General features: G+C 37.9%; 1 protein-coding gene across 3 annotated transcripts; it reads right to left on the bottom strand.

The window, feature by feature from the left end:
• Window positions 1–48: 48 nt before the first annotated feature.
• On the bottom strand, window positions 49–24,233 carry LOC103463683 (testis-expressed protein 2-like). 3 transcript variants are annotated; one of them, XM_008407218.3, is made up of 13 exons: window positions 24,018–24,233; window positions 23,209–23,300; window positions 9,081–10,597; window positions 7,879–8,079; window positions 7,304–7,634; window positions 6,955–7,196; window positions 6,609–6,773; window positions 6,269–6,368; window positions 2,620–2,746; window positions 1,702–1,815; window positions 1,211–1,420; window positions 681–801; window positions 49–249 (listed from the first exon to the last, which is right to left on the bottom strand). In XM_008407218.3, the coding sequence occupies exons 3-13, from the start codon at window positions 10,572–10,574 to the stop codon at window positions 130–132; spliced, it is 3,225 nt and encodes a 1,074-aa protein (XP_008405440.2). In that variant the 5' UTR covers window positions 10,575–10,597; window positions 23,209–23,300; window positions 24,018–24,233; the 3' UTR covers window positions 49–129. The 3 variants fall into 3 exon arrangements, with proteins under 3 accessions (XP_008405440.2, XP_008405448.2, XP_008405455.2); XM_008407226.3 differs by having other exon boundaries at window positions 23,209–23,297; XM_008407233.3 differs by having other exon boundaries at window positions 1,702–1,809; window positions 24,018–24,231.
• Between the last annotated feature and the right edge of the window lie 427 nt (window positions 24,234–24,660).

Raw genomic sequence — 24,660 nt, 5'->3', positions numbered from 1 at the left:
CAGTAACCGATTGTGGGGGAATGTATTTCTCTCACAACAGCGCCTGAAGACTTTGGCTTAAACTTTTATTATGAAACTCCAGAAGCTTTAGGCAATACTGTAAACGATCTCCAAGGTTGATGGCTGCTGTCAGGACATCTTCTCGATTCCCGGGAAGCTGACCAAGGGTCCGCCAGCTGTTCGATGGTCCATGGCAGAGTGCATCAAAGTCAGCCACACGTCATCCATGTTTGGCATTACAAGGATTTTCTGAAAAAGGACAGAGAATAGTACAGAGTTTGTGAACATTTTGTGTCTGGTCATGCCTATGACTGAATCAGTTATAATTTGAGTGAACTAAAAGTTTTAAAAAGCACACAAGTAATATTTTATGGATTATCTCAGGAATTAATTTGCAGTACATCAACAGCTGTAATGTGAAAAACGTATGTATTTTTTTTTACATAATTCTAGATGGCCAATGTGTACTATGTTTTTTTCCTTATTTCGAACAGACATTAAAAACAGTTAAAAAAGAACAAGAAAACAAAATAGAATGAGACAAACTTAAGAAATAAAATGTAAAACAAATTATTTTGCCCATGTGACATGCAATTTTATATTTTCTGTTCAAAAAGGAGCAGGTAGAAGATACATCTTATATATCTTGTACTTTTGCAATTCACTGTATACAATACTACCTGGAATTCCTGGTACAGTTTTTTCTCGATCCAGTCTGTAACATGATACAGAGTCACTTCTCTTTCCCCAAGTTTTGGTCGAGCCTTCAGTTCCAAGTGAGGTGGTATCCTAAAGCCGTACCTTCAGAAGAAATCATTCACTTTCAAAAATTTTGAATTTCTACTGTACAATACCTTTTAAACGAAAAAAGCCTTTACCACCAGGGGGCAGACATACAATCCTTAAACTCTAAACAGGTGTTTGTATAGTAGAACGCAATTACTTATTCTGACAACAAACACATCTTTTTAATTTCTCTTCATTTATAAACACAGATTTGTAATTTCAGCAACTCCTTGCAGAAATGGAGGGACGATAACACCATTAGGAGTAATCTTAAATCCATTTGTTCACTTGATTTTTTGATCTGTAGGAAACAAACTGATGATGAAGACGTAACAATTTACCCCTTTGAACAAAATATGGATGTTTGCTGTGGAGACCACCCTACTGAATATTGTAACAGTAAGACGATTTTGCCTTTACATACCAAATCCTGTCAGTGGGAGGAGGAGGAATGTTGACAGCTAGAGTTCCTCTGAGTTGCTGAACCTCCACAGTGAGGAGGAGTGGTGTGTTGGACACTTCCTCCAACTTTTTTTTGATGAACTCTGTCTCTGTGGCCTTCTGAAAGTATTTGGATTTGGCAATCTTATCCACAAAGCGGATAATCTTGTTCGGTCTACGTCCACCCACTGGACTGCATTCAACAAAAAGAAGGAAAGAACTATTATTGACTTGTGTTTTTTCTTTAATGAATTGATTTTTCATTCCATAATTAAACAATAACTGTCTGGCCTATTATTCATTTATTTATTGCGAAGGCTTTGGACATCGTCATTCTAGTTGTGCTTACTGCCTAGTTAAGTTTGTGTGGATTATTATGTTATGTCACATACGTATTTTTACAAAGACATCGCACAAGGCATTACATTGCATAACAAAACTGTGACAGAAAGTATTACACAAGCTTAGTGGTACCTTTCTGATCCAGCTGGATCATTTGCGATGTCTGTGTAGTCTTCTTCATCTGATGACCCTGCACTTGATGACTCTTCATCACTAGCAGATAGGCAGTAGGTCCGAGGCCTGTGTCTGGGAGCAACCAAAAGCCAAAACGGATCAGGGCTACTACACATATATATATATTTGTATGCAAGTTGCAAAAGAGCCATGAAGTGATTGTGAAGAATTTTTATGGTTTAATTGGATGTGATTAGGTATCATTCTCTAGCCATACAGAAAAGGCATGCTTCAAGCCATCACCATTACAGAGGCAACTTCAATCTCCAATTTTCCAGCTTTAGTGCTGGGGACTTTTAAGAGCTCTTTTCATGTCAGAAACATGCATCTTAAATTATCTATATGCTCCAGAATCCAATGCAAAGGCTGATTTTGATTAGTTTAGTTCATCATACTAAGTTTCTTTTTTAGATTTCCTGGCTTTAAAATATGACAAAAAAAAACACGAGGGATGCTAAACAAATTGTATTTTACTGGTCTTGCCACTCAGAGGTTAGGAAAACACAGTTTGAAAGAATCTGTTCTGCAACACTTAAATGTCCTGCAAGGTTTTAATTACTCAGAAGTAATTTAGCAGATACATTTTTGAAAACATGGAGAACAAAGAAATAAATTAATGAACACATGACGGCATTGGTTAATTGTACATTTAGGTTGAATGTTAAGCAGAACTTACCAAGGGAGGAAACATCAAATTAACAGCCGTAGAAAAGCAGAAGCCAAGAAGAAGGAGAAGCAGGAACAAGAACAAGTTTTAAAGGAGGGAAAGAAAAATTAGTAAAAAATTAGAGAAGCAACAATTTTGTAGACTGAGACAAAAATGCAGCCAAAACTGTTCTGAAATGTTTAAGTGAACACAGTTGTCCTCCATTTTACCCATCTTTGCCTAATTCCCCCGAGTGGAGACTCTCTTCCTCTTTTCCCAGTCGATTGAGAATCATCTTGGTTTCCAGAGTCATCAGGAAGGAGCCAGTGTAGGAGATCTCCAAATCAAACCAGAGACCTAATAAATATAAATAATTCATTAGAAATGTGTACGATGATCCAGAAGACATGGGATAGATATAAAGCAACACTCCTCCCACTCTATTGATTTGGATGAATTTGTTCAGCCACCCCGACCACAATATGCCCTGTAAGCAAAGGCCATTGATGTACATGAACACTTTTTAATGTTTTACGCTGAGATTTTTACAGACAGAATTATTGGGTATTTTTTAAGTAAAACACAATTAAGTTGTCATTGATTAAACCTGGCTAAATACAGCAATGATACTCTTTTTGTCAAGTGCAAAAAAAATAAAATAAAACAAGGACATTGGACCTGCCAAACATTTGCGATCTTATGTGCCTGTCTTTTAATATGGCAATTGTGCAACACTGTTCATGACATTTAGCAGCACGTTAATGCTGTTAAATGTCCCACTGGCAGATAAAGAACTCATTATTACAGAACTGTTTATCCGCCGCTCCATGAGCAGTCACGACAGGCTTTTCTGACGGGGAATAACTGAAAAAAAACTACTCTTCGTTAGTGTAGCTTCTTCGCAACGGACAAGAGGAGAAGAGAGCGGCATGTACAAGGGCATGATTGACAGCATTAAGATCCCTTTTACTTATTATCTCATACTATACTTTCAACAAATATGTACAAACATTTTTTAATACAATGTACATACTGCAACTTTAAGATATTTTTTGATTCATTATATATATTTTCTGTAATCCTCAAGTGCTTTCAATCAAACTTCTTTGGCCCTAATGGCAAAAAAAATTGAATGTCACCAACATCCAGTCACAATGACTGATTTAATAGTGCTACACATATATTTCCGCTGTATTTTTTTGATTAGGCAGAATTATGTCATTTGTTTGTAAAAAAAAGAAAAAAAAGCAGGTATGACATGGACTGTGCAAAGTTGTAGTTTATGTTTCTACCATTTGATGGCAGCAAATTTTGGCAAATAATAAATCAAAGAGTGAGAACATAAACTTGTATGTTCAGCCAATTAGATAACCCAATATTAAAACAGACATTTAGGCCAACATATTTGGTTTTCCACTTTCTCTGCCATTAACATAATTTAACTAGATGTCACTGCTAGCAATAGCTTAAAGACATTGCTTTTCAAATGGGTTAGCCAGCATGTAATTAGCATTTCCGCCTCTAGCACTCTAGAGGTTTGACAAAGTCCATATAAATAAAATAAAGAATTAATAATAGTATTGAAAACAAATTAAACAATTGAAAAACCATGTAAAGCTGATGAGGTTCGATCAGCAGCAGATAAGAATGGACCTCATTTTCATACTGAATTATGAAGCAAGGTGAGCCAGATAAAAGAAGTCAGAAAGGAGGAATGGAAAAACAAAAAGAAACAGAAAGTAGAGAGAAAAAAAATCAAAGCCTGGAGAAAACAAAAGACAGAAGTGAAGGTTTGGCAAAGCAGTATGTAAAAATAGATGAAAAAAACTCATGAAAGCAGTCAGGCAGGATGAACAAGTTTGCTCTGCTCAGTCTGGTGGGTTTTGACTGACTGTGAAACTGGTGGAGGAGGGCTGCATGGCACATAGTGCTAAACTGGGAGAGTTCTACCTGACTTGGATCAACAATTAATGAGAAATTATGCTGTCAGATATGAAGATGGTGTAAAGAAAAAAACAATACAGGCAAAAAGCAGCAAATATACATGTCATAAAAGGACAGGCTGTATGGAACAATGGCCAAAGAGATGTTTAGTGGGGGTTACATATGGTATAAAAAAGAATAAAATTAAAGGAAAAGTTCAATTGCTCATGATGCTAGCATGCAAAACAGTAAAAGTTCAATCAGCTTGAAAGAAAAGCAAAGGGAAGACTTGAGATTCCAGGAAAACAGAACCGCTTGAAATTTGAAAAGAAAATTTTAATATATATAGTTTGAATTGCTTGAGTTGGAGGATTTTGTAGGCCGTTAAAAATAAGCTTGCATTTCAGGTCACACTGTTTCAAACCATAAACAAAAGCAGTTGCCATTTTGGTTAGCGATGCAATCAACTCCTACTCTCATTAAAGGGTTATACGAGAGCTGTGGCGATAAAAATGAGGCAGTGACTCACGGTGCAGAGAAGAACAGTGAAAACTGAGACGTAAAGAGAGTATACCCACAAAGAGGAAGATAAAAAGGAACGGGAATACAGAATGAGGAAAAAATAACAGAGCAGCAAACATACATGTGATGAAAGGACAGACTGTATGGAATAATGACAAAACAGAAGCAATGCTTCACCCTGCTCAGAGTCTGAATGTTTGGGGGGAAAAAAACTATTTCTAAAATTATAATATACTATGATAATAGTAAATATATTATTATTTACTATTACTGGTGTTTTTGTTCATCTTTTCTACATATATTGTTTTTAGAATTATGATCTTTTTTGTGTGAACCCTTACACCTGATGCTGCTGTTGCACCTGAATTTTCCCTCTGCAGGACAATAAACACTGTTTCTATTAAATGTGTTACACTGTTTAAAAATTAAAAAAAAGTTCACTAAGACGTTAGTAACTCCAAATCATCAACACTTTTTCGTCTTTAGTGAAAATTCAAGTCCCATATTCTCAGTACAGGCTTAAGCTTCACATATTAATTACACAGGTGCACATCCTGGTTGTTGTGTTTATGGCCAGTCTGTACAGCACCCAAAAACACTGAGCTGCTCACACTGCAGCATTTCTGTCAATTGTACGGCAATTTGAGAATCTACATGAAATAATTTACACTGCATTGTAAAATCATTTACGTTCATTCTGCAGCACATGTAGCCATGCAAAGCTTCTCAAGTGATAGTAAAAGACAACAAAGCCATGAGGTACTGCTGGTCAGAAAGTGACAATGTAGCAGCAACCTTAGATGAGACAAACGGTTGTACTTTAAACACACACAAGAGCAATGTTTCTCTGACCTGATGGCCTGATAAGCTCAGGGAGGAGCTCCAAAGCACACATTACTAAACTTGTACATAAAAAAAATAAAAAAATAAAAATCTTGTCTGTTTTTAATGGGTGAAACTGTTCTGAATGTCTGGTGAATTCAGAAGTCACGAAATGTTTTTGTCAATATATTTATACACTTTCTGTTCTAATAAAGAATACATATTTTACACCCAGTAAAACACAGTCTTGTATATTCTTACTTTGAATTAATGCAGCTTAGGTATGATGGGCATTTCAAACCAATTTTCAATGGGAGCCTGTTAGCGTGTTGCGCACACTGGGGTAGCTTTGTCAAAGCAACTGTTCAACAATATTTGAATATGGAAAGATAAGCCTGTGACAATGTTACATGAGGAACAGTTTGGGACTCAAAACCTGTAACACATTAAATTCAAAATCTGCAACTTGATTACAAACCAAAAAAAAAAAGGTCATCTTTCCTTGATGTGCGTGCGTGATCACAGAGCAGACATAGGTTGAAATGTTTGTAGAAATGTATGATTAACCCCTATGAGTGTATGTCTGTGTGTGTAGTGTGGTCCATCTCTTGCCTCGGCAGTCAACGGAAGGTGCAGATGCTCCAAGAATTCTGGGAGTGCTTGTCCCCATGTCCAGTTCTGTCAGGGTTAGCTCATTCATGAAGTAAGGCAGCTGAAAGAGACCCAAGCTTACAGTCTGAACCTCCATCAAAAACTACACTTCATTAGGTAAATGCTCATAAACACAATGCCATGTGAATCAGCCATTCACATGATGGCAGCTTCATGATTTAGCTATCTGTATGCACTAGAGATGACTTACTGAAGTTCAAACAGGGCATTAAAATGGGAAGGAAAGGAATGTTTTTGCACTCCTAGAACAAAAGCTTGTCCCAGGTCTTGTTACACTCACTCGTATCTTGCTGAGCTTCATCTGAATCTTCTTGGAGACTTGTTCACACCAGTAGGGCTCGGTCAGGAAGTCCCAGAAGAGTCTGCCAAGGGCTGCGTTCACCCAGGCAACAGAGTCCTCTTCCTGTCCCTTGGGCTGCTCCTGAGCTGATGTATTGCTCTGAACCTAAACACAAAGTTCCCGTTAACAGGAGTATGAAACATTCAACTTGCTGCATTTTATTATGCTCCTTCACCTTTCATGTTATAAACCCACAAACTGTACAGTAAATGAGGTGACAGGTTTATCACCTTAAAAAGAGAACTAAATATTTTAAGCTTATAAAAAGATAATCAACTCGCCTTACCTTTTTATCAGCTCCAGGGCTGCTCTGCGGGCTCTGAGCAGAGCCGGCAGATGTGAGATCGTCTGCCTGGTGGTTTTGCAGCAATGAGGCCATGTATACACTGTATTCTAAAAACGGCTTGCTCTTGGGACTCCCTGGTAATGTCAGGGAGCTTATGGAGCCTCTTGACTTGAAAAGTGGTGCAATGACTTCTTCAAGAGAGGAGCGCCTACTTCTGGGGCTTTGACAGGCCGAGGCTGTGGCTGTAACCAATTACAGATTACCACCTTAAGTTATCCTAACAGGGATTTTGATTTACGGATTAAGAAAATTATCAACAGACAAGTCATAAAAAAATTAAGTCTCTGACCTTTTGTACTGATCCCAACAGAAGGTACTTTCTTCACTCTGATGTTAGAGGCCGAAAGGAACCGCTGAAACCAATCCTCTTTCTCCCTCCCCGTCCGCCCAAAGAGGAAGATGGTCAGGTCTCTTTGGGACAGGGAGAACTGTTGGTCCTGTGCTTCACTGGTTCCTTCTTGATTCATTCCAGCATTCGAAGTCTCGTCATCCTCCAACCTGTCCTCATTTGCCTCATCTATCTTTGACATGAAGTCATCTTGTCTCCCAAGTTCAATGCAGATGGGATATTTTTTGTTCCACACTCTCTTTTTGGCTAGATTTAAAGGCAGTAAATAGACCTGAGGGAAGATTTGTGCGGGGGGGAAAAAAAACAGACTTCTCAGATCATCATATATTTATTATTTTTCCAAAAAGCCAATCTCATTGCTATAATTCCAATGGAAGTTATCACATAGTGAGCTATTATTTGCAGATTTGGTTTTTAAAGAGTTTATGAAGCGCTTTAAAGATAATCTTCAAAGGCGTAGGGATGTCTAAGATTATATTTTGAAAATATGGTCAGACAGTAGTGTGAAAGCATACCTTGCTGTTGCGAAGGTCATATATCTTCTGACTGACAAAGCTCACATCAGGCTTTGGTTCGCTGTGTCCAGCACGGCGGGAAATGTTGTGGTTGGGTTTGGAAAGACGAATGACAGAGCCCTCGAGGCGAACGAACACAGACTGAGTAAATGTGGCATGGTATGTCTCTGGATCGTAGTTCGATATTTCATTCATCCAGCCCTGAAAGAATAACAAATCAGTTTAATATAAATGATGCTTTACAGCACTATATTGGAGCTGAAATCAGAAAATTCCAAACTATTAACCCAAAGATCCTGTTAAATATCAACAGAGTCTTTGCCCAAGGACCAAGAGCACATCTAAAAGTTCCAGGACATCAACCCTTGAGGACAGCTGTTAGGGACTCTTACATAGAGGATCGTAAAGAGTCTCTGTTTTCCCTGCACACATACAAGCGCAGGCCATTTACCATTACAGCTATTTTACTAATACAGATCGCAAAACTGCAGACGGCAGCTGAAATGAGGAACTAAAAACAGAGAGTTTTTTATTTATTTGTGGAGAAGCTCCTGCTCTGTTAGGACACATGCTGCAATGCAGGAGGCAGTAGCTTGGAGACCTAACTTCCAACTCATGTTTATCTTCACCTTATCATCTCCAATTCCAGTTGGAGAAGGACATCACTATTTTATTTAACAAAAAATCAGTGAGCATAAATGAGGAGTTTGGCATGCCATTAGTAACAGCCCTCTTTTCACAACTTTCGACTGTTCTTGGTGGTTTTGAGATACCTTTTCTTACACATCAAATTTAAATGTAAATGAACATAATAGTAAATTATTATACAACTCCAAATAAATATACAAAGCTGCAAGAAAAATGTTAATACATACCTATTAAAGTTTATCTAGCTAAATTCAGTCACAGTTGCCATGTTTTTATTTTTAAAGAAAGCATTTCGTTATTGCAATTATTTTCTAAATATTTTAATCCTATTATTTGAGCACTTTGAAATATTTTTTAATAAAATGACTTAGCCATACTGCGCAATAATGTGGTGACTCAATCTAGTTTTTTGATACCACATTCAAAATAAAAAAAATATTTTTTAGAGTACAGGACACTATACCTCTGTATCTCTGAGTATAAATGCAAACATATTATATATATAATTTTATGTTCCTAAAAATATATATATATATAAAGTGAAAATAACCCACCTTGTATGTTTCTGGCTCTTTAACATCCAACCTGGTGATTTTCGACAGCTCTCTTGAATGTCTTTTTTCATGTCCATTTGATTTTGGCCCTGTGAGCCAAACGACACCGAGGGCCAAAAAGAACCCTACCACCATCCCAATTAGCATTCCTCTAATATAGCCTGGAATTGGCAATACAAAGGAACCATAGACCAGAAGAATAAGGAGGGCGAGAATATGGTATGGCACATAAGGTGCTTGCTCACACTTCTCACGTTTATCGTCAATGCTTGGGTCCAAACTGGCACTTTGTGGGAGTTGACTGTCAGCTTGAGTAGTAGTAGCTCCTTTTTTACCCTCACCCTCTGTGTCAGTGCAAGTCTCAAAGTCTTCATTGTTCAAAATGCAGAAGTCTTCCTCCTCCTGTTTTGCCAGCGCAGACAAAGAAAGTAAAGATAGTTTGTTGGGGCTTTTAGTGTCATCAGATGGCTCACCAGGTGATTCGGCTCCAACAGAGGTCCAGCTGTTGGGGCTTTCTGCCTGAACATCAACTCCATCTTCTTCTTTGATGGAGTGGTTGTTGTTGCTGCTGTTGCTCTCCTGGTTCCTACAGACAGAACTGATGGTGGAAAGTTCTGTGGCACTGGCAGAGAGCCCCTTAGGCCGGTAAAGGCCACCACCACTCTTTTCATCCATGATCTTGCTGAGCAGATGAAGCGGTTCGGAAATGGCTTCCGTGAGACGCCGCTTAGTGTCTTCGAATCGAGCTTCGACTTCCGAGACTTTAAAGAAGCTTCGGTTGTCTGGCGACGTCAACAGCGAGGAGGGGGCGGTTTTAGAGTCGTTAACTGATGCCACGGCAGCAGACGGCATCCTTGACTGTGCAAATTGCTTTAAGAGATTCAGATTAAGACGAGAATCTGGAAGACGGTACGAGGTGGAAGAAGAGGGCGAGTCTTGGGATGTATCCGATGATAAAGATTTGACAAGATTTTTCATGAGGTGTCTGTGTCTAACTGAGGATGTTAGAGCAGAGGAGGGCCCCTCAGCGGACTCAATGTCTGAGGAAGGTGACTTTGCCCAGCCCAAGGTGGAGGGAAAGCTCAGAGATTTTATGGGAGAAGAATTGGCAGATGAGGCCCTTTGCTCAGGGACATGTGAAGACAGAGTTTGTGTAGGAGAACGGTTAGTGTGATTACTTGAGCTGGGAGATAACTTGGAGTATTCAGGAATGACAGCACCACTGGCTGCCGAATCCAGAGATGCCCCATCAAACATTTCCTCACTTGCTTCCAGGGCCGTCACTATATTAGAGTCGTCCAGAGGAGCTGAAGCTGTAGGACAGGCTGAGATGAACAGATCATCTTCCTCCTCTTCTTCCTCCTTCCCGAGAGCTGAGAAGTGGATGGTAATGGCCTCCTTTGATGGCGATCGTTGGACATGGAGTTTAGGGGCCACGACAGATGGCTTTTTATCTGTGGATTTCGCTCCATGGCTAGGATACTGGCTGGTCATTTCAGTACGCCCACTGAGTCAGTCTGCAAAAAATAAACAGATTTTAAAGTGAATATTCAAATATTTGGATTCATTGAAATGCAGCAATGTCAGATGAGTGTAACTTATCTCTACAGTTTACCAACAAAAATCACAGAAAACTTTTATTGAAAGACAAAGAAATTATAGAATTGCCTTTCATAGCAAATATGTTAATATTTTTGTTTAGTTTAAACTTGCACAGAACATATAGACTAAAAAAAACTCTAAATAAGGCCAAATAAAGAAACGTAATAGTCAAGCAGGAATAGACAGAATATGGCCATATGCATCTACTGTCTGAAAGGTATGTGTGATGAGCCCAAGTAAAAAATACTGTAATAAAATGCCAGTTATAAAATATTTAATAACTAAGCCAAAAATAAAGGCCAAATTCTTAACAGGTTTTCACCCATCCAACAAAGCAAAAATTAGATCAAATCTGTAATAAAAAATGCTAAACTATCAAAACAGAGTATTGCAAAGCCGTTTCCTTGGGATTAGCATTTGCTGTAAGGTTTTAATAGCTTCCCATCGACTTTTAGTGAGGCTGACAAAAAAGGCCACATCTCTCTCAAACACCAAACAAACAGATTAATAATACAAATTCATATTCAAATTTTTAGCTCTATTTGCATCTCTGTGACGTCCTTTGGAGAAAATGGAGTTCTGGTAATACCATGTTGACATCTGGCATTCATGTCCTTGTGTTTTGTCTGGGCTGTGGAGGTGGCAGGTCACACTGGCTCACTCATTTACAGACTCCACTCACCCACTCATTGTCACATGGGTCATGAGTGAGCTCATTACCCAGTCAGGCAATCTGCCAGCCACCTCTATCCCTGGTTAGTCGGCTTTTGGTGCACTGCAACACAATGAGCCATTGTAGCAGGCATTTGGAATTGGATAGCATGTCAACACAATTCTGAAAATCCTCCAACATATCAAAAAAAAAAAGAAAAAAAAGGGGGATAAAGTTGGACTTGATTTATTTTTATCTTCAGATAAAACCAGAACCTGACAACACTGAATAGCAAGTAAATCAAAACTTTAAACTCTTATATGTAGCTTATCAGAAGCCATATTAGAAGCGAGATAGCCAAACTGTTAAATTGTCCCATTCCTTACTTTCAAAACACATTCACAAATAAATACGACCTGAAAATTGACTTTTGGATGCGATTTACCACTTCCTGCTTTAATCTTTTTGGGGAACTGAACACACTTAAAGACTGGATGCCGTTTCTGCATACTTATAAACGGTTACACAGTTCATTCTGATAATCATAACATTTGATTTCCGTGTTATGTGGAACAATTTACAAACTTAAGCACAACATAGAAGGAAACCCACTTTGTGTTTCTACAATTGATGTTAATTGATGTTTTCAATATACTGATAACAATGTATACAAGTACATGGAGACAGAACAAATTACTGGACCTGTATCAAAATACTCAACTAAAGTTTCAACTGTGGTTAGCAAAAATGAAGGGAAATCTTCAAATATAAATAAGAGTAATATGAAATGTCTTGGGTTTTTATAGAAATAATATTTAAAAAAATCTCTTCCTAACAGCCATACAGTGAAATGCCAGTCATATTAAAACACACAACCTGCTTATGTGGGGAGATTCTTGATGGGTTGTTGTGCCTCATCTGTTCTCACAGTACAACTTCACAGCCACTCATTAGTAATCTCACATTGCTGTCAACTGAAATCTAGGAAGTCAATATGTGAATCAAAAACAAACAACCCCCAAACCCAACCAACATCATATAGTTTTCCTTATGATGTGATCTTCAGGAACAGCTGACTTACTACAGAGGATGTTTCTGACCGTAACATGACTTGTTGTCCCAGTGTGAGATCACTTTAAAAGTCAAATTTCTTTCAGACTTTTTGGATCTGGGACAAAAGGAAAGTACAGGAAATGGGCCATCATGTCACTGCTCCACTGTAATTGCTCTTGCAAAATAGAAGCAATTACAGTGATCTTAACACATAGTTACTACAAGAATTCAGGCAATTGGTTATATTTTGTTTTTATACACACACTTTTAAAAAGGTGATATTAACTCCTTAATAAATAACCAAAAAAAGAACATTTACATAGACGCTCATCCATGCAAAGGCTTCCCTAAACAATCATGACTGAGAAACAAAATGGTGAAGTGCTGCTAGAAGTTTAAACCACATTTAACATAGTAATAACATCTGGAGACAAGCTTTGGAAACCTTTGCTTACAAGGAAAACTCTCATTTTTCCAAGAGATTCTGCCTATGAGACAATAAACAAAGAGCCTTAAACTCAGCTGTGCTATATAACCCACACTAATATTTAAGAGCAATAAGAAAAGATCTATAAAACTCCTGAATCTGCAAAAGGGAAGCAATAAACCTTCCTAAGAGCATAAGGTAATCTTAACAGGTGACAGCCAACCTGCCATAAGGGAAAGGAGCCTGCTAAAAACATTTTAGACTGCAGAAGTACAATATACAGTAGTAGCGGTGCACCAGTGCAGTTTTCTGGCCCTTTGCCAATTATCAATCTTTAAAAAGCCTCACCTTCTGATACTTATTTTGTCTAAAATGTTGCTAAATATACCAACAGAGTTGCTGAGATGGCAACAGTGCTGTCACTATTGTTAACTTTAAATGTGCAGACATGACCTGGTGGGTGGGTTCATCAGTTAAACTTCTCTCATAGAGCAAAATAGGGAAGTAGTCAGTTTTTAGACCCTTGCAGATTCTGATCAGATCGGTGGATAAGATTGACTGTACATGCAAGTATCGGTTGATCACCTATCTCCCAAAATTAAGGAAATCAGGACTGATTTATCAGTGCATCCTTATGAAATAGCAATCATCACAATTTCGGATGGATTTTCAGTGTCCTATCTAATACAGATCTCAGTGACCAAGCTCAGGGAAAGTGGGGGAGTACATTTTGTAAAAGACAGAGACATTCAGAACAAATGGTATCATAGGTTATTAATACCATATTTAATGATGAAAACGTTTGGCAACTAAATCAATCGGGATAATGTTTATTGCAGAAACTAATTTATGTCAATACCTCACTTAAGAAACTGCTACGTCAGGAAAAAGTGCCATCTGTGGAACAAAAGGGCATCTCTCAGATACATACCAGTAGATATTTATCTGAAAATGACCAGTAGTATTAATCAATAGTATTAATCAAATAAGAAAAAAGATCAACGCAAGAAGCAACTTTTACCCATTACAGCTACAAATCCTGACAATTCTGTAAATGCACCTGAGCTTTAGACAGGAGAACAGGCAGACAGCTTTCACTTTACAAAACTCAATTATCTTTCGGTGAGGTTATTTCTGCGAGTCACGCTGCTCGTTTCTTGCTGAAAATGCAACATATTAGCTCTCGTAGAGAATCTCAAATGTCATGCTCTGCTGTTTCAGAGGACATCACTGACATTAAGAGGACGCTCGCTGAAGGCAAATTGCACGAGAAAAGCACCAAGCAGAGAAAAGTGTGGAAACACTTCAGAGGTTCCCAAGAGAGAGATTAGAGGAAGTCCTTACTTGAATGCTGCTGTTTATTTAGGCTGGTAATGGTTTTTCCTGAGCGTTGGCTGAAAGGGCAACAAATGACGGTCTCACATCTCAGTGTTCCCTTTAGTGCTATGCCAGTATTACAGATAGTGTAGCCATATTAAATGTTAAAGGGTAAGAAATGACAACACACATTTGTAAAGAATGCTCTCTGAATGTGGTTGAACACTCCCACATTTTTTTAAACAAGTAAGGTCCAACAGGTTGTAACTCTGGAAGAACCTGAACTTTGATCCTGCTGTCTCTCATGCTATGTGAGGCATATCTCTATTCCCAAAACCGTCGTCTTTTCTAGTTCAACAATGGCTGTACTTGAAGGTCACTAGGTATTACTAAATTGTGTAATTGTGATTCAAATGACATAATTTCGGCAGTTTTTCCCCACCACTATACTCCCCGTTGTGCATGTGGCATTTTGGTAAACAATTAAATAAGTTGACCAATACCTTCCTGACTTCATGTTGTGGAGACAAACACAAAGCAGCCAGCTGTCCAACAGTACCAAACCTGTTCTTAAGAATGCTGACAAACTAGTGACACGACAAGCTAAAATGTTTTGTGCTGAGATCATTCCAAGTATCAACTGACTGCAAAACCTTAAGCAACTCATCCAGCAACATCAGCAGGGTAGTGTCCAGAGAACACACATTGTGGTGTTTACCCTACAACGTCTAAGGAAACAATTCAGATCATCAGCATTTCATTTTTCAAAGTTAGTTTTGGACAAATGAACTGGATTGGCAATACTCTTATTTATCAATGCTTATACAAAATACTTATAATCCAATTTCTTCAGTTGTTTTCTATAGTAAACCTGTCTTTCTATTGTAAAGTGAGATATGTAAATGTCTCATTATAATTACCACAAAACTGAAGAACTTGCATACTGATTGTATCTGTAATAATGGAGGCGTGAGCATGACATTTCTTTAACATGATAGCACCATTCAATCGCCTAACACTAGATAAGATAAGCAGCAAGCTTATCTAACAAAAAATTTCTTAAACTAAGGTCAAGCACTGACTAAAAAATGAGAGACTGAACTAGGTCAAACCGCTTCACATCCTTACAATTTGTTTTTTAAAATATGGTTTTTACTTACAAGTGTGGACATCAGCATTAACTCATCTGAAAATGTGCTTCACTAACTGCTTTATTTTATCTTTAAAACGCCTAATTATCACTTTATTAAATACTTAAATCATTTGCAACTGTGAAAGTTAGGGATTCAGTAATCTGTAGTCTCAATGCAGCATCAATAAACTGTACATGGAATCCACACATTATAAGAAATAGCATACAAGTGCCGTATGAAAAGAATATAATCAAATCTAATCATTATTGCTGTACTGTGCAGTTTTTTTTCTTGTTGATGAGCAAATCACAGTGATTTTTTTTTCACTGAATGAATCAAAACTAAGAAATGCAATGCACTTCTTTTGTGTTTCATTAAAAATCAAATCAAGGTTAGGGACATGATACACAAATGAGGATAACCTGGTAACTCGTATTATTTGTTCCATTCAAAATGGCCACTTCTATTAAAAAAAGCAAAATAAAATCTGAATCAAATCAAAAATCAGTCAGGAGCTGCATGCTGGCTGCATCATTACATTTAATATTTCTTCCACTGAAAGATTTGACAAAAAAAAAAAGAAAAGAAAAAAAAAGCTGGACCCACTTTCACCTAGGAAGAAAACAGCTTCCATTATTATTTCAAACAGGATAATGGAATAATCTTTGCCATCTGTTGTGACAGATTTGGACAGTTATCACTTGCCTACAAATGACCAGCAAGATAACCAAGTTTCTCAACTATTGCATGCAATTCCTCAGCTGTTGTGGATTACAACACAACAGCTTGTGTAGAGCATGTGACAGAGTGTTGACCGAGTGGGAAGTAGAAATCTTCTGATTTAAGAAACCGATGACAGACGGGGAGAATGAAATGGGTAACATATAATCTTTCCTTTACTAAGACACTACATGCAGATTAAATATTAGTACCTCTATTGTAAACAAGCAAACAAACAAAAATTAAACCTAGGCTACTGAGTTGCATTTCAGACCATGTCAGATCAGGAGCCCAGATTTGTTGGTGTCAAATAATGAACTCTTTGCTGAACTGCTTAGACGCATCAACAAGCCCTCATTATTTTTGCATGAATGCCTTTAGCTGCAGAGAAAACAAAATTACGTCGGTCAAAGATCTGCCGCCGCAGAGGAAGCTTTCTCAGAAGCTACTCAAACTGACATGTTTGATAGTTTTAGGCCATCCGGAAAGTAGAAACTTTTGATAAGTATCGACGCCTATAATGATCTGCTGGGAAGCTAAACTAATCCATTATCAGCTGAATAATCCTGTAGGTCACTTCAGAACAATGCAGCGTCCAGACAAACCTCTTCAGGAGTTTTAGGAACCAAAATTTACCCAATGAAACTTAAAAAATTAAAACAGGTCTTTTAACTTTCGTTACTTCTAGGTTTGTTTCATTTTTATTTCTAAATATTCAAATAACGTGTTCACAAAAAGTATTCTCATTCCTTGAAATATTTCTCCCATTCTGTGACTTTCCAACCACAAACCTCAATGTAGTTTATGTGGATCCTCATGTGATACACCATGACTTACAGCCACAAATGAAAAACTATGTGTAGAGGTTCTGTTAACATTGCACATTACCATTAACACTACATCCCCACTCTCAAAAAAAAGATAGTGGCAACATTATACAGGGGGGGGGGACACTTTCCCTCAACAGTGACCTGGATGGAGAGAAACACAGAGCTGTTCAACCAGTTAGCTGATGCAAAAGGTTTAGGATGGCATTGGACTTCATCTTCCAGCAGGACATTAACCTCAAACATACAGACAAACAGCAGTGTGATCAAAGTATGTTCATGTGTCAGAATGCTCCAATCAATCTCCCCTCTTAAAACTAATGAAGGATCTGTGGCAAGACTTCAAACTTGTTGTTCACAGAAACTCTTAGTTAATTCTGATTGATCTCAATCTACTTGACAAACAACTATATTTTGTTGGTCTATCAAAAATAAAAATCCAAATATGCTGAATGTTGTGGTTGTAATGCAATGTGTTCAAGGGGAACTGACTATAAACTTCCAGCTACCTTCCAAATGTAAAAAGAAATACACTGGTGAAGTATTTCAGGCTGATTGTTGGTTGCAGGAATCCAACTTAATACTCGGCTGTCAGTAAGGCAAAATGGGAATAGTGCTCTTTAAAGAAATTGTCTGCCCATTAACTCCCCCTTTGGTCAAAACCTGGAGAGCACAGATCCAACATGCTGCTTTCATTCCACAAAGACTCCTTTGTTTCTCTAAATAGTTCCCAAGCCTTGTTTAATGTCAACATGCTGCATTCGTCAAACTCACTAAAATCAGACAATTAAAAGAAAACTACAGATGTTTATGAGATCGTGCAACGGGACAATAAAGCCAGGGCTGTTTCCCTTCTTGGTCTAGAGCTGTGGATTTTTCCAGTTTCTGGTTACATTCATCACACCTGCAAATGCACCGCAATAATCTGTCTCAAGTAATTACAATTTGTGCCACTCAGTTCAGTTCCACAACAGGAAGCATGTAAGGGCCCCAAGGGACTTCCTTCAGTAATAAAAAGCAGTTTCAAAAAGGACTAAACAAAATACAGACTGGATAGCTTCTTTTTCAAATGATGCATACAAATGATGCAGCAAATAACAAAGTGGCATACCGAATAAAATTCTGGAAATTTGCACTTTATCCAAACCAAACTGTGAAGTGTGAGAGCACCTCATCGAGGCCCGTGAAAGATCATATAAAATTGTAAAAGAGCTCAATTTAAGTCTAATGAAGGACAGAAAACATTCCTCAGGGCTCACATTAAAAGTGCAAAAAAATATAAATAATAATGGTCAGACATCTTTTCATCTCTATTAGAATTTCTGCTCTCTTGCCATCACTGTGTGCACTCTACTTTAAGTCCCAGAATCCATTAAAGTTTATTTTTGGAAACGCTATATTTACACATGTCCTCACCTCCTACCTTACGTCTGTCTCTTTCTGTTGGTAACAAGTGATCATTACGCTGATGGGAATGCAAGGGCTGCTGCTGGCAGAGACTGCAGCTAAAACAGGATGCAAGCTGACAGTGCCACAGTTTCACAAAGTCTAAGGAATAGTCCACATATCAGTGATTGGACAAGTGCCTTTACATTTGTGCTTAAAGAGAAGTAGGCTGATGTTATCAGCTCATATTAGAGTGTAAATAAGGCCATGTCAACAAGGATTCATATGCATTTATGCTGTGCCTAGCAAAAGTATTTAGACCCCTTAAAGTTTTATACATTTTGTCAGAATTTTTAACCAAAGACTTCACTTTCTATCTTATTGCAATTTAGGTGATAATTCAACACAAATAAGCATATAATCATAAAGTGGAAGGAAACGAGAACTTTTATTTTAAGAATGGTTCATAACTGAAAATCTGAAAAGTGTGGCATGCATTTGTATTCAGCCTTCTTTAATCTTATACCCACCGGCCCCCAAATAAAATTTTGTGTATCCAACCGTCTTCAGACATCACCTGTTTAGAAAACAGACATGCATGCAATAAAATAACCAATAAATCAAATGTTGGCTTATATTGTAACGGGATTATATTATTGGATTAATCCCTGCTAATAAGGTGTTAAACCAGGTGTTCTCTCAAGGCCTCCAAGGTTTATTAAGGACAAACGGAGAACAAAGTTAACCATGAAGGCCAAGGAACACAGCAGACAAGTGTGGAGAAAGTATAAAGCTGAATTATGCCATAAAACAGTATAATACAACATCTCACAGAGTTGTTCAATCCATCAATTAAAAACAACGCAGTGCGTCTTACATCCAAACTTACCAAAAATATGTCTACCCACACAGACAGAATGAGCAAGGTCAATACTATTTAGAGAAGTTGCCTAAAGAGTCATGCTAACACAAGAAGAGCTGAAAAGATTCCCATGTGGAGGGAATGCAAGCACTCTGCAAACGTGTGAAGCTGGTAGACGTACCCCAAAAGGCTTGTAGCTACAAAACATAGAATCAGAGGTCATCTCACAAAAAAAGTTTTTTTCATATTTTCCAACTAATAATTTCATTCAGACCACAATTATGTACCACTTGTTGGTCAATAACATAAAGTGCTAAAGATTTATGTCTTTAGGACATAAACTCCTGTGAAGGAGCTTAAAGGTTTATCAATTCTTTTGCAAGAAGCTTTAGCTGCCCAGGCCTGTATAATAGTACTTTGCAGACAAATGTCACCATTACTGATTGTAAAGACTTTTATAGAGATATGGACACACCTCTGTGTGCATTTGAGCAAAGGCTGCATTTCTAACAAAGCCTTGGACATTGCTCTGATAAAATAAAAGTTGACTGCAATCATGTGACAAGGAGTTAGGCCTTATGGCTTTGCATTTTTGTGAAGACTGTCAGCTATTTCAACATGATTCTTAATTTATATACTGTTTGTTTTCCAACACTTGTAGGACCACTTCATAGCACCATCAAGAATAGCTATAAACAACAGGTTGTCATGTAATTGCAAGAGCAACTTTAAAAAAGGAAAAAAGGGGGGGAAAAATCCCATGCTCTTAGAAAAACAAACTCCACTTCTGTTTCATTCAGCCCAAATGAGGAGGCTGAAGAGTATGAAAAGCTTAAGAGCCAGAAGCCAAACAGAGTTAACATATGACAAGAGGATAATATCCCTGTTTTGTAAATCTGGATCAGAGGTGAAAAACAGACCAGAGAGGAAAAAAACATTTCACCAAGTGGAAAATACGCAATCTCTTGTGTTGTACACCCAAACAAACAATTTCCACTTTTATATTTGCTGAAAGATTCCAGCTATTAGTTTGTTGTTAGATTAAATACATAACATCCATCACAAACTATCTTTATCAGGTGGTTTTAGAATGACCATAATCTTTGGAATAAAAAAGGAAGTCAAGCGCTAGGAAGAAGTGAAAGGGCCATAATTGACGAGCAGCTTCACAGGAGTTAAAATTTTGACTTCAAGAACAACAATGGACGTTTTTCGTGAGTAGTTTCATTGGAGATAATGATGGCCTCTGATTATTTTTAAAAGATGATAGACGGCTAGATGTGGAGGAAGCTTTGCGTAGACTGAAAACTAAGGGATAGTGATGCGTTTGAAGCAGAACCATTAGACGGCAGCTTAGAACCAACCTGCAGAATTCACCTACACCACAGTCCTTTCATGCAGAGGTTCATATCCTTTAAATAGACATCATCAACACCTGCAAGTTACAGCAGTGCTTTTTGTTTTTTGGCTATTGTCGTAGAGATGTTAGCTTTGTTTAAGAGCAGGTGACCAACTTCATTCTGCCCAACATCTTTGGGTCTGCAGTGAGATTTCCTGGTGATTTAGTAAATTTAATTTTAAAATACAAAAGAGTTATGGCTGTTTTGAAGAGTACAATCATCCATTGGCCAGAACAACAATTGGTTGCCATGGAGTCTCAACCCAGACTGGTGGACTGAAAGTGCTGACTTCTTATGTATCTTAACCTCTTGAAAGCATTGGAGAAATGCGGCAGGTAACTTTAGAAAGTCAAAAAAAGATGGGCTGTCAATTTGGGCTTGAGAGCAGTGGCAGCACAGATCATGATTAAGCTGTCTCCCTAGTTATTACAGTTTTGGACTGTCAATATTTAGCGATTCAAAACTTTTCCATATGTGACCACCACTCAGTTTCTGATCATCATCATTCACGCTGTTTATATTTGAAACCTCATCAGTGGCAGGAAATGAAGGAAATCTTCCACCAAAATTGTTTCGATGTGCTGCCAACAGAGCTGCAGCGTCATGTCAGAGTGTGATTTCTCTTTTCATAGCATCTGCTGCTACCACCATTAACCTCTGTATGACTGCTGTGGGAAAGATCTTGTCTTGGCATCTGTTTGGACACCATAATCAGTCCTTTTACTTTTATTCTCTCCCTCCTTTAAAGAGCAACTTATCTTGCTGATCTTTTTTCTACTAAGTAGCTAAAATCCTGACATAAACAGATTTTGATTTTTATGTTTCTTCTTTGTAATCCAGTTGTGTGTATATATTAGGGATGTATAAATAAATAGAATCTGCGATATATATTGATATTTTCCGCCCTCGGAAAGTATCGATTTTTCATCCGCGAGTATCGATCCGTTAAACCATCGGGATCCATAGCCTTATAGCTCTTTTTAACGTCTAGGTCTTTGTTACGGTGTAGCAGCAAGACTCTGCCTCCCTCAGTCTCACTTTCAACTTGAGCTTAAAGTGCACATTATAAACTACACACCAGTTTTTAAATTTTGTTAATAGGCCAAGTATAACCGGAGTTATGCTAAAATTAGTAAACCATATTTTTCCAAATGTCAGAGAAATGTCAAAAGCGCCGCTATTCCCCGGCTTTTCCGATTATGTGAGAGGGAATGAGCTTCCAAACGTACAAAACGAAACGAAACATTAGATTCCTGTGTTTTTGGAAATGTAAAATCTTCAATAAATAACGATGGGCTGTATTTTGTTGCTGAGAAACGAAGTAAAGTTGCGCAAGTAACCGTGAAAGAGAAGCGGAACGGAGAAGCGGAAAGTATTAGCGGCGCCAACCGAGCAGCTGCAAAAGCAGTGAGATCGCGAAATTAATGCAAATTTCGACTGGTAGCATTCACTTCGTAATTAGTCTTTAGCTTAGCAGTTTCTGTTCTGTATACAAAGGATTACCTGAAGAACGAACATGGGTTGATAACATCCGAAGCGGGCGAGCAGCGGCGCTGTGTTTTGAGCAGGAAGACGAAGAGGAAAACCCCCAGCCGGAATCCGCGGCGCAGTGAGGATTTCCATGATAACAATGGTTGATCGATCATTGTTATTAGCAACAGACAAAGAGTATCAGAGACTGAGAGAACGATGAGATCCTGGCAGTCTGAGAGGCAGCTACAGAGATCCAAGCAGGGGAATAGCGGCGCTGCGTAGCTGCAGGGAGTCGATCACTACGGGATGAGGCGGATGCAACTACTTTAGCAGTTAGAAGAAAGCAGTTTACAGCCACGGCTAACTCCGGGAGCCAACGTAGAAAAGCCTTTTTCCCCATAGTCCAAAAGAGACTGCAATTTGTGGCTGCATTTTTACTCCAAAATGCAGCCACAGTGTCCAAAAGAAAAAACATAAGTGCAATCATTTGCATATTGAGTCTACAGAGGCTGATAATCTCCGCACTCTGCTCCTGGATTACCGTTTAAACTTTTGAGTTTTATGTCAAATCCACATGAATTAAATGACAGAAACTAATTCTCTCACCGCATCTTTGATTCATTTTGTCCAGCTGCAGACTGTTAAACTGTCCAATCAGAGTCAGGTATTGTGTAGTTGGTGCTTTTAATCAGTTTTCAGTTAACTAAATTCAAGTCTATGGAACACAAAATGTCACTAAAATCACTCTGTCCTTCTAAAATCTTTCAGAAAATCATAAAAATGCACTAAACCGTAGTAAATTGTATCGCTCAACAAATATCACGATACATATCGTATCGTGACTAGAATATCGTGTATCGTATCGCGATATTATTGTATCACTACACCCCTAATATATATATATATACATATATAGTTTTACCCTTCTTTGGTCTGTGCTTAAGTGAAAAATGTTACCACGCCATTTACAGGGAAAAAAAACAATTGTTCTGTAACTTTTACAAATCTTTTTGGAAAAACAAACATTATCCAACCCTGTGTATGACTCAAAACTAACTTTCTTTCCTCCTTGACAGTAATACCAAGCACTGAGTTTCAACATCATTAGTCTACCTTTTCATTATTCAGAGTCGTGCTTCTGCTTCCTAACATCTCTTATCTACCCTCTATCTCTCTCTCTCTCTCTCTCTCTACATAGACTTTGCCCCCTCTCTGGTCATTTGCAGCACAGGAAGCAAATCAATAATGAGTTCAAATGTACTGGCTAAGTGCTTACCTTGGATACTCGGGGCCATTCAATCCAGCCTGGGACTCGCATCTGAATACAGTAGAGTCAAGTTTCTCATGTCTGTGGAGCTCAGGCACCTTCTGAGAAACACATTTGAAAGTAAAAAAAACCCAGTAATTAATAATATTAATCCTTATAAATTCCTGTAAATGGAATGTTTTTGAAAAACTTTAATTGGGTTGATGCAAATGTTCTAACCAGGTTGCATTCACCACCATTCAAAATCGCAAGATATTTTAAGAGGATTTCAATTCTATGAAATCTAAAAAGTTTTCCCTACACAAGGACAAAAAACTCGAGCGTCCTGTAAAGTCGGCATTAAAAATTTTGGTCCAATTTCTTCCCAAAAGAAGCACTTTAAATGTCAGCTAAATCTGACAGTGATTCTTGCTTTTGCATTTAGAGCGATGTGGACCACCAACTAGCCATAGCCATGTGTGACAGGCCAAATAGCTCTCTTTGTCGTGTTTAGACCAAAATTAGTTAATTAATTACGTGCGGAAATTATGTGGGTTTTTATTAATATACTTTCTAAATCTTTAAATAATTTGTACAACTTTTTGTCAAATCAGTTTGTGGTCTTGAAGCAGCTAGCTCAAGCCTAAAAATGATGTAAAGTCCCACTTTTAACCGTCACTATCTAAAACTCGACATCGAAACAGCCTTTAAAGAATTACTAATGCGCAATTAAAACGCGCCAGTCTTGACTTAACTCACAAATTACTCTTTAAAGTGCTCCTCTGACCGATACCACTTCACCATTCTCACAAGCTGCTTTAAAAACAGACGAAACTCACCATGCTGAGGGCTCTCCATTACGGTCTGGATTCACTGAACAGAGCCACAAACGAACGCAAAGATTTGGATACTAAACCGTTTAATAACGTCTACCAGCTCCACGTACAAAGCAGTCTTCTCGCCTCGTTTTGTCTCTCCCCCTGTTGACAAACCCCTGTCAGTTCCTTGAAAAAAAAAATTACACTGGAGTTTTTCTTTCTCAGACCAGAGCAATCAAACCCGCAGCTGGAATGGTCAAATTTTTAATCGTTATGAATAAACAATCGACAATGCGATAAAGCGATTGGACATGCCTGCAACAGATGATGCAGATGTAAAATGCAAAGTTACTTTACTGTTACTCCACACTGTTGAACTGAACAGTAAAGCATCGTTAAACGCTACACGTTTATCAGTCAATTTATTTCAATATTCTTCTTTTTTTTTTATAACCTAGCTATAGGCTTTTTTTATAGCCTAGTTATAAAAAATGAAGACCCACATTTCAGCTTTAAAAATAAATAACTAAAATCGATTTTTAGTTGGTGTCACATTCTGTGTATTAAGTTGCACTACTGGACCAGAATCAATATCTGTGTCTTACATGGACCAAGAAGAAAATGAACTGGATTGTTACTTGGTATTCCAACCACTTCACTGATT

The sequence above is a fragment of the Poecilia reticulata genome, chromosome 1 (genome assembly GCF_904066995.2).
Source record: "Poecilia reticulata chromosome 1, P_reticulata-male-v2, whole genome shotgun sequence".
Lineage (NCBI taxonomy): Eukaryota > Metazoa > Chordata > Actinopteri > Cyprinodontiformes > Poeciliidae > Poecilia > Poecilia reticulata.
Note: the sequence above shows the minus strand (reverse complement) of the source record. Positions and strands in the feature narration are given on the sequence as shown.

Bases quoted from the DNA above. Each gene is read 5' to 3' on its own strand.
- LOC103463683 (XM_008407218.3), bottom strand. From the start codon at position 10,574: ATGACCAGCCAGTATCCTAGCCATGGAGCGAAATCCACAGATAAAAAG. The intron at 2,747-6,268 runs GCAAGAGATGGA...TATATTTATTAG, and splicing joins ACCTTCCGTTGACTGCCGAG to GTCTCTGGTTTGATTTGGAG. The intron at 1,421-1,701 runs GTACCACTAAGC...TGTTGAATGCAG, and splicing joins GATCCAGCTGGATCAGAAAG to TCCAGTGGGTGGACGTAGAC.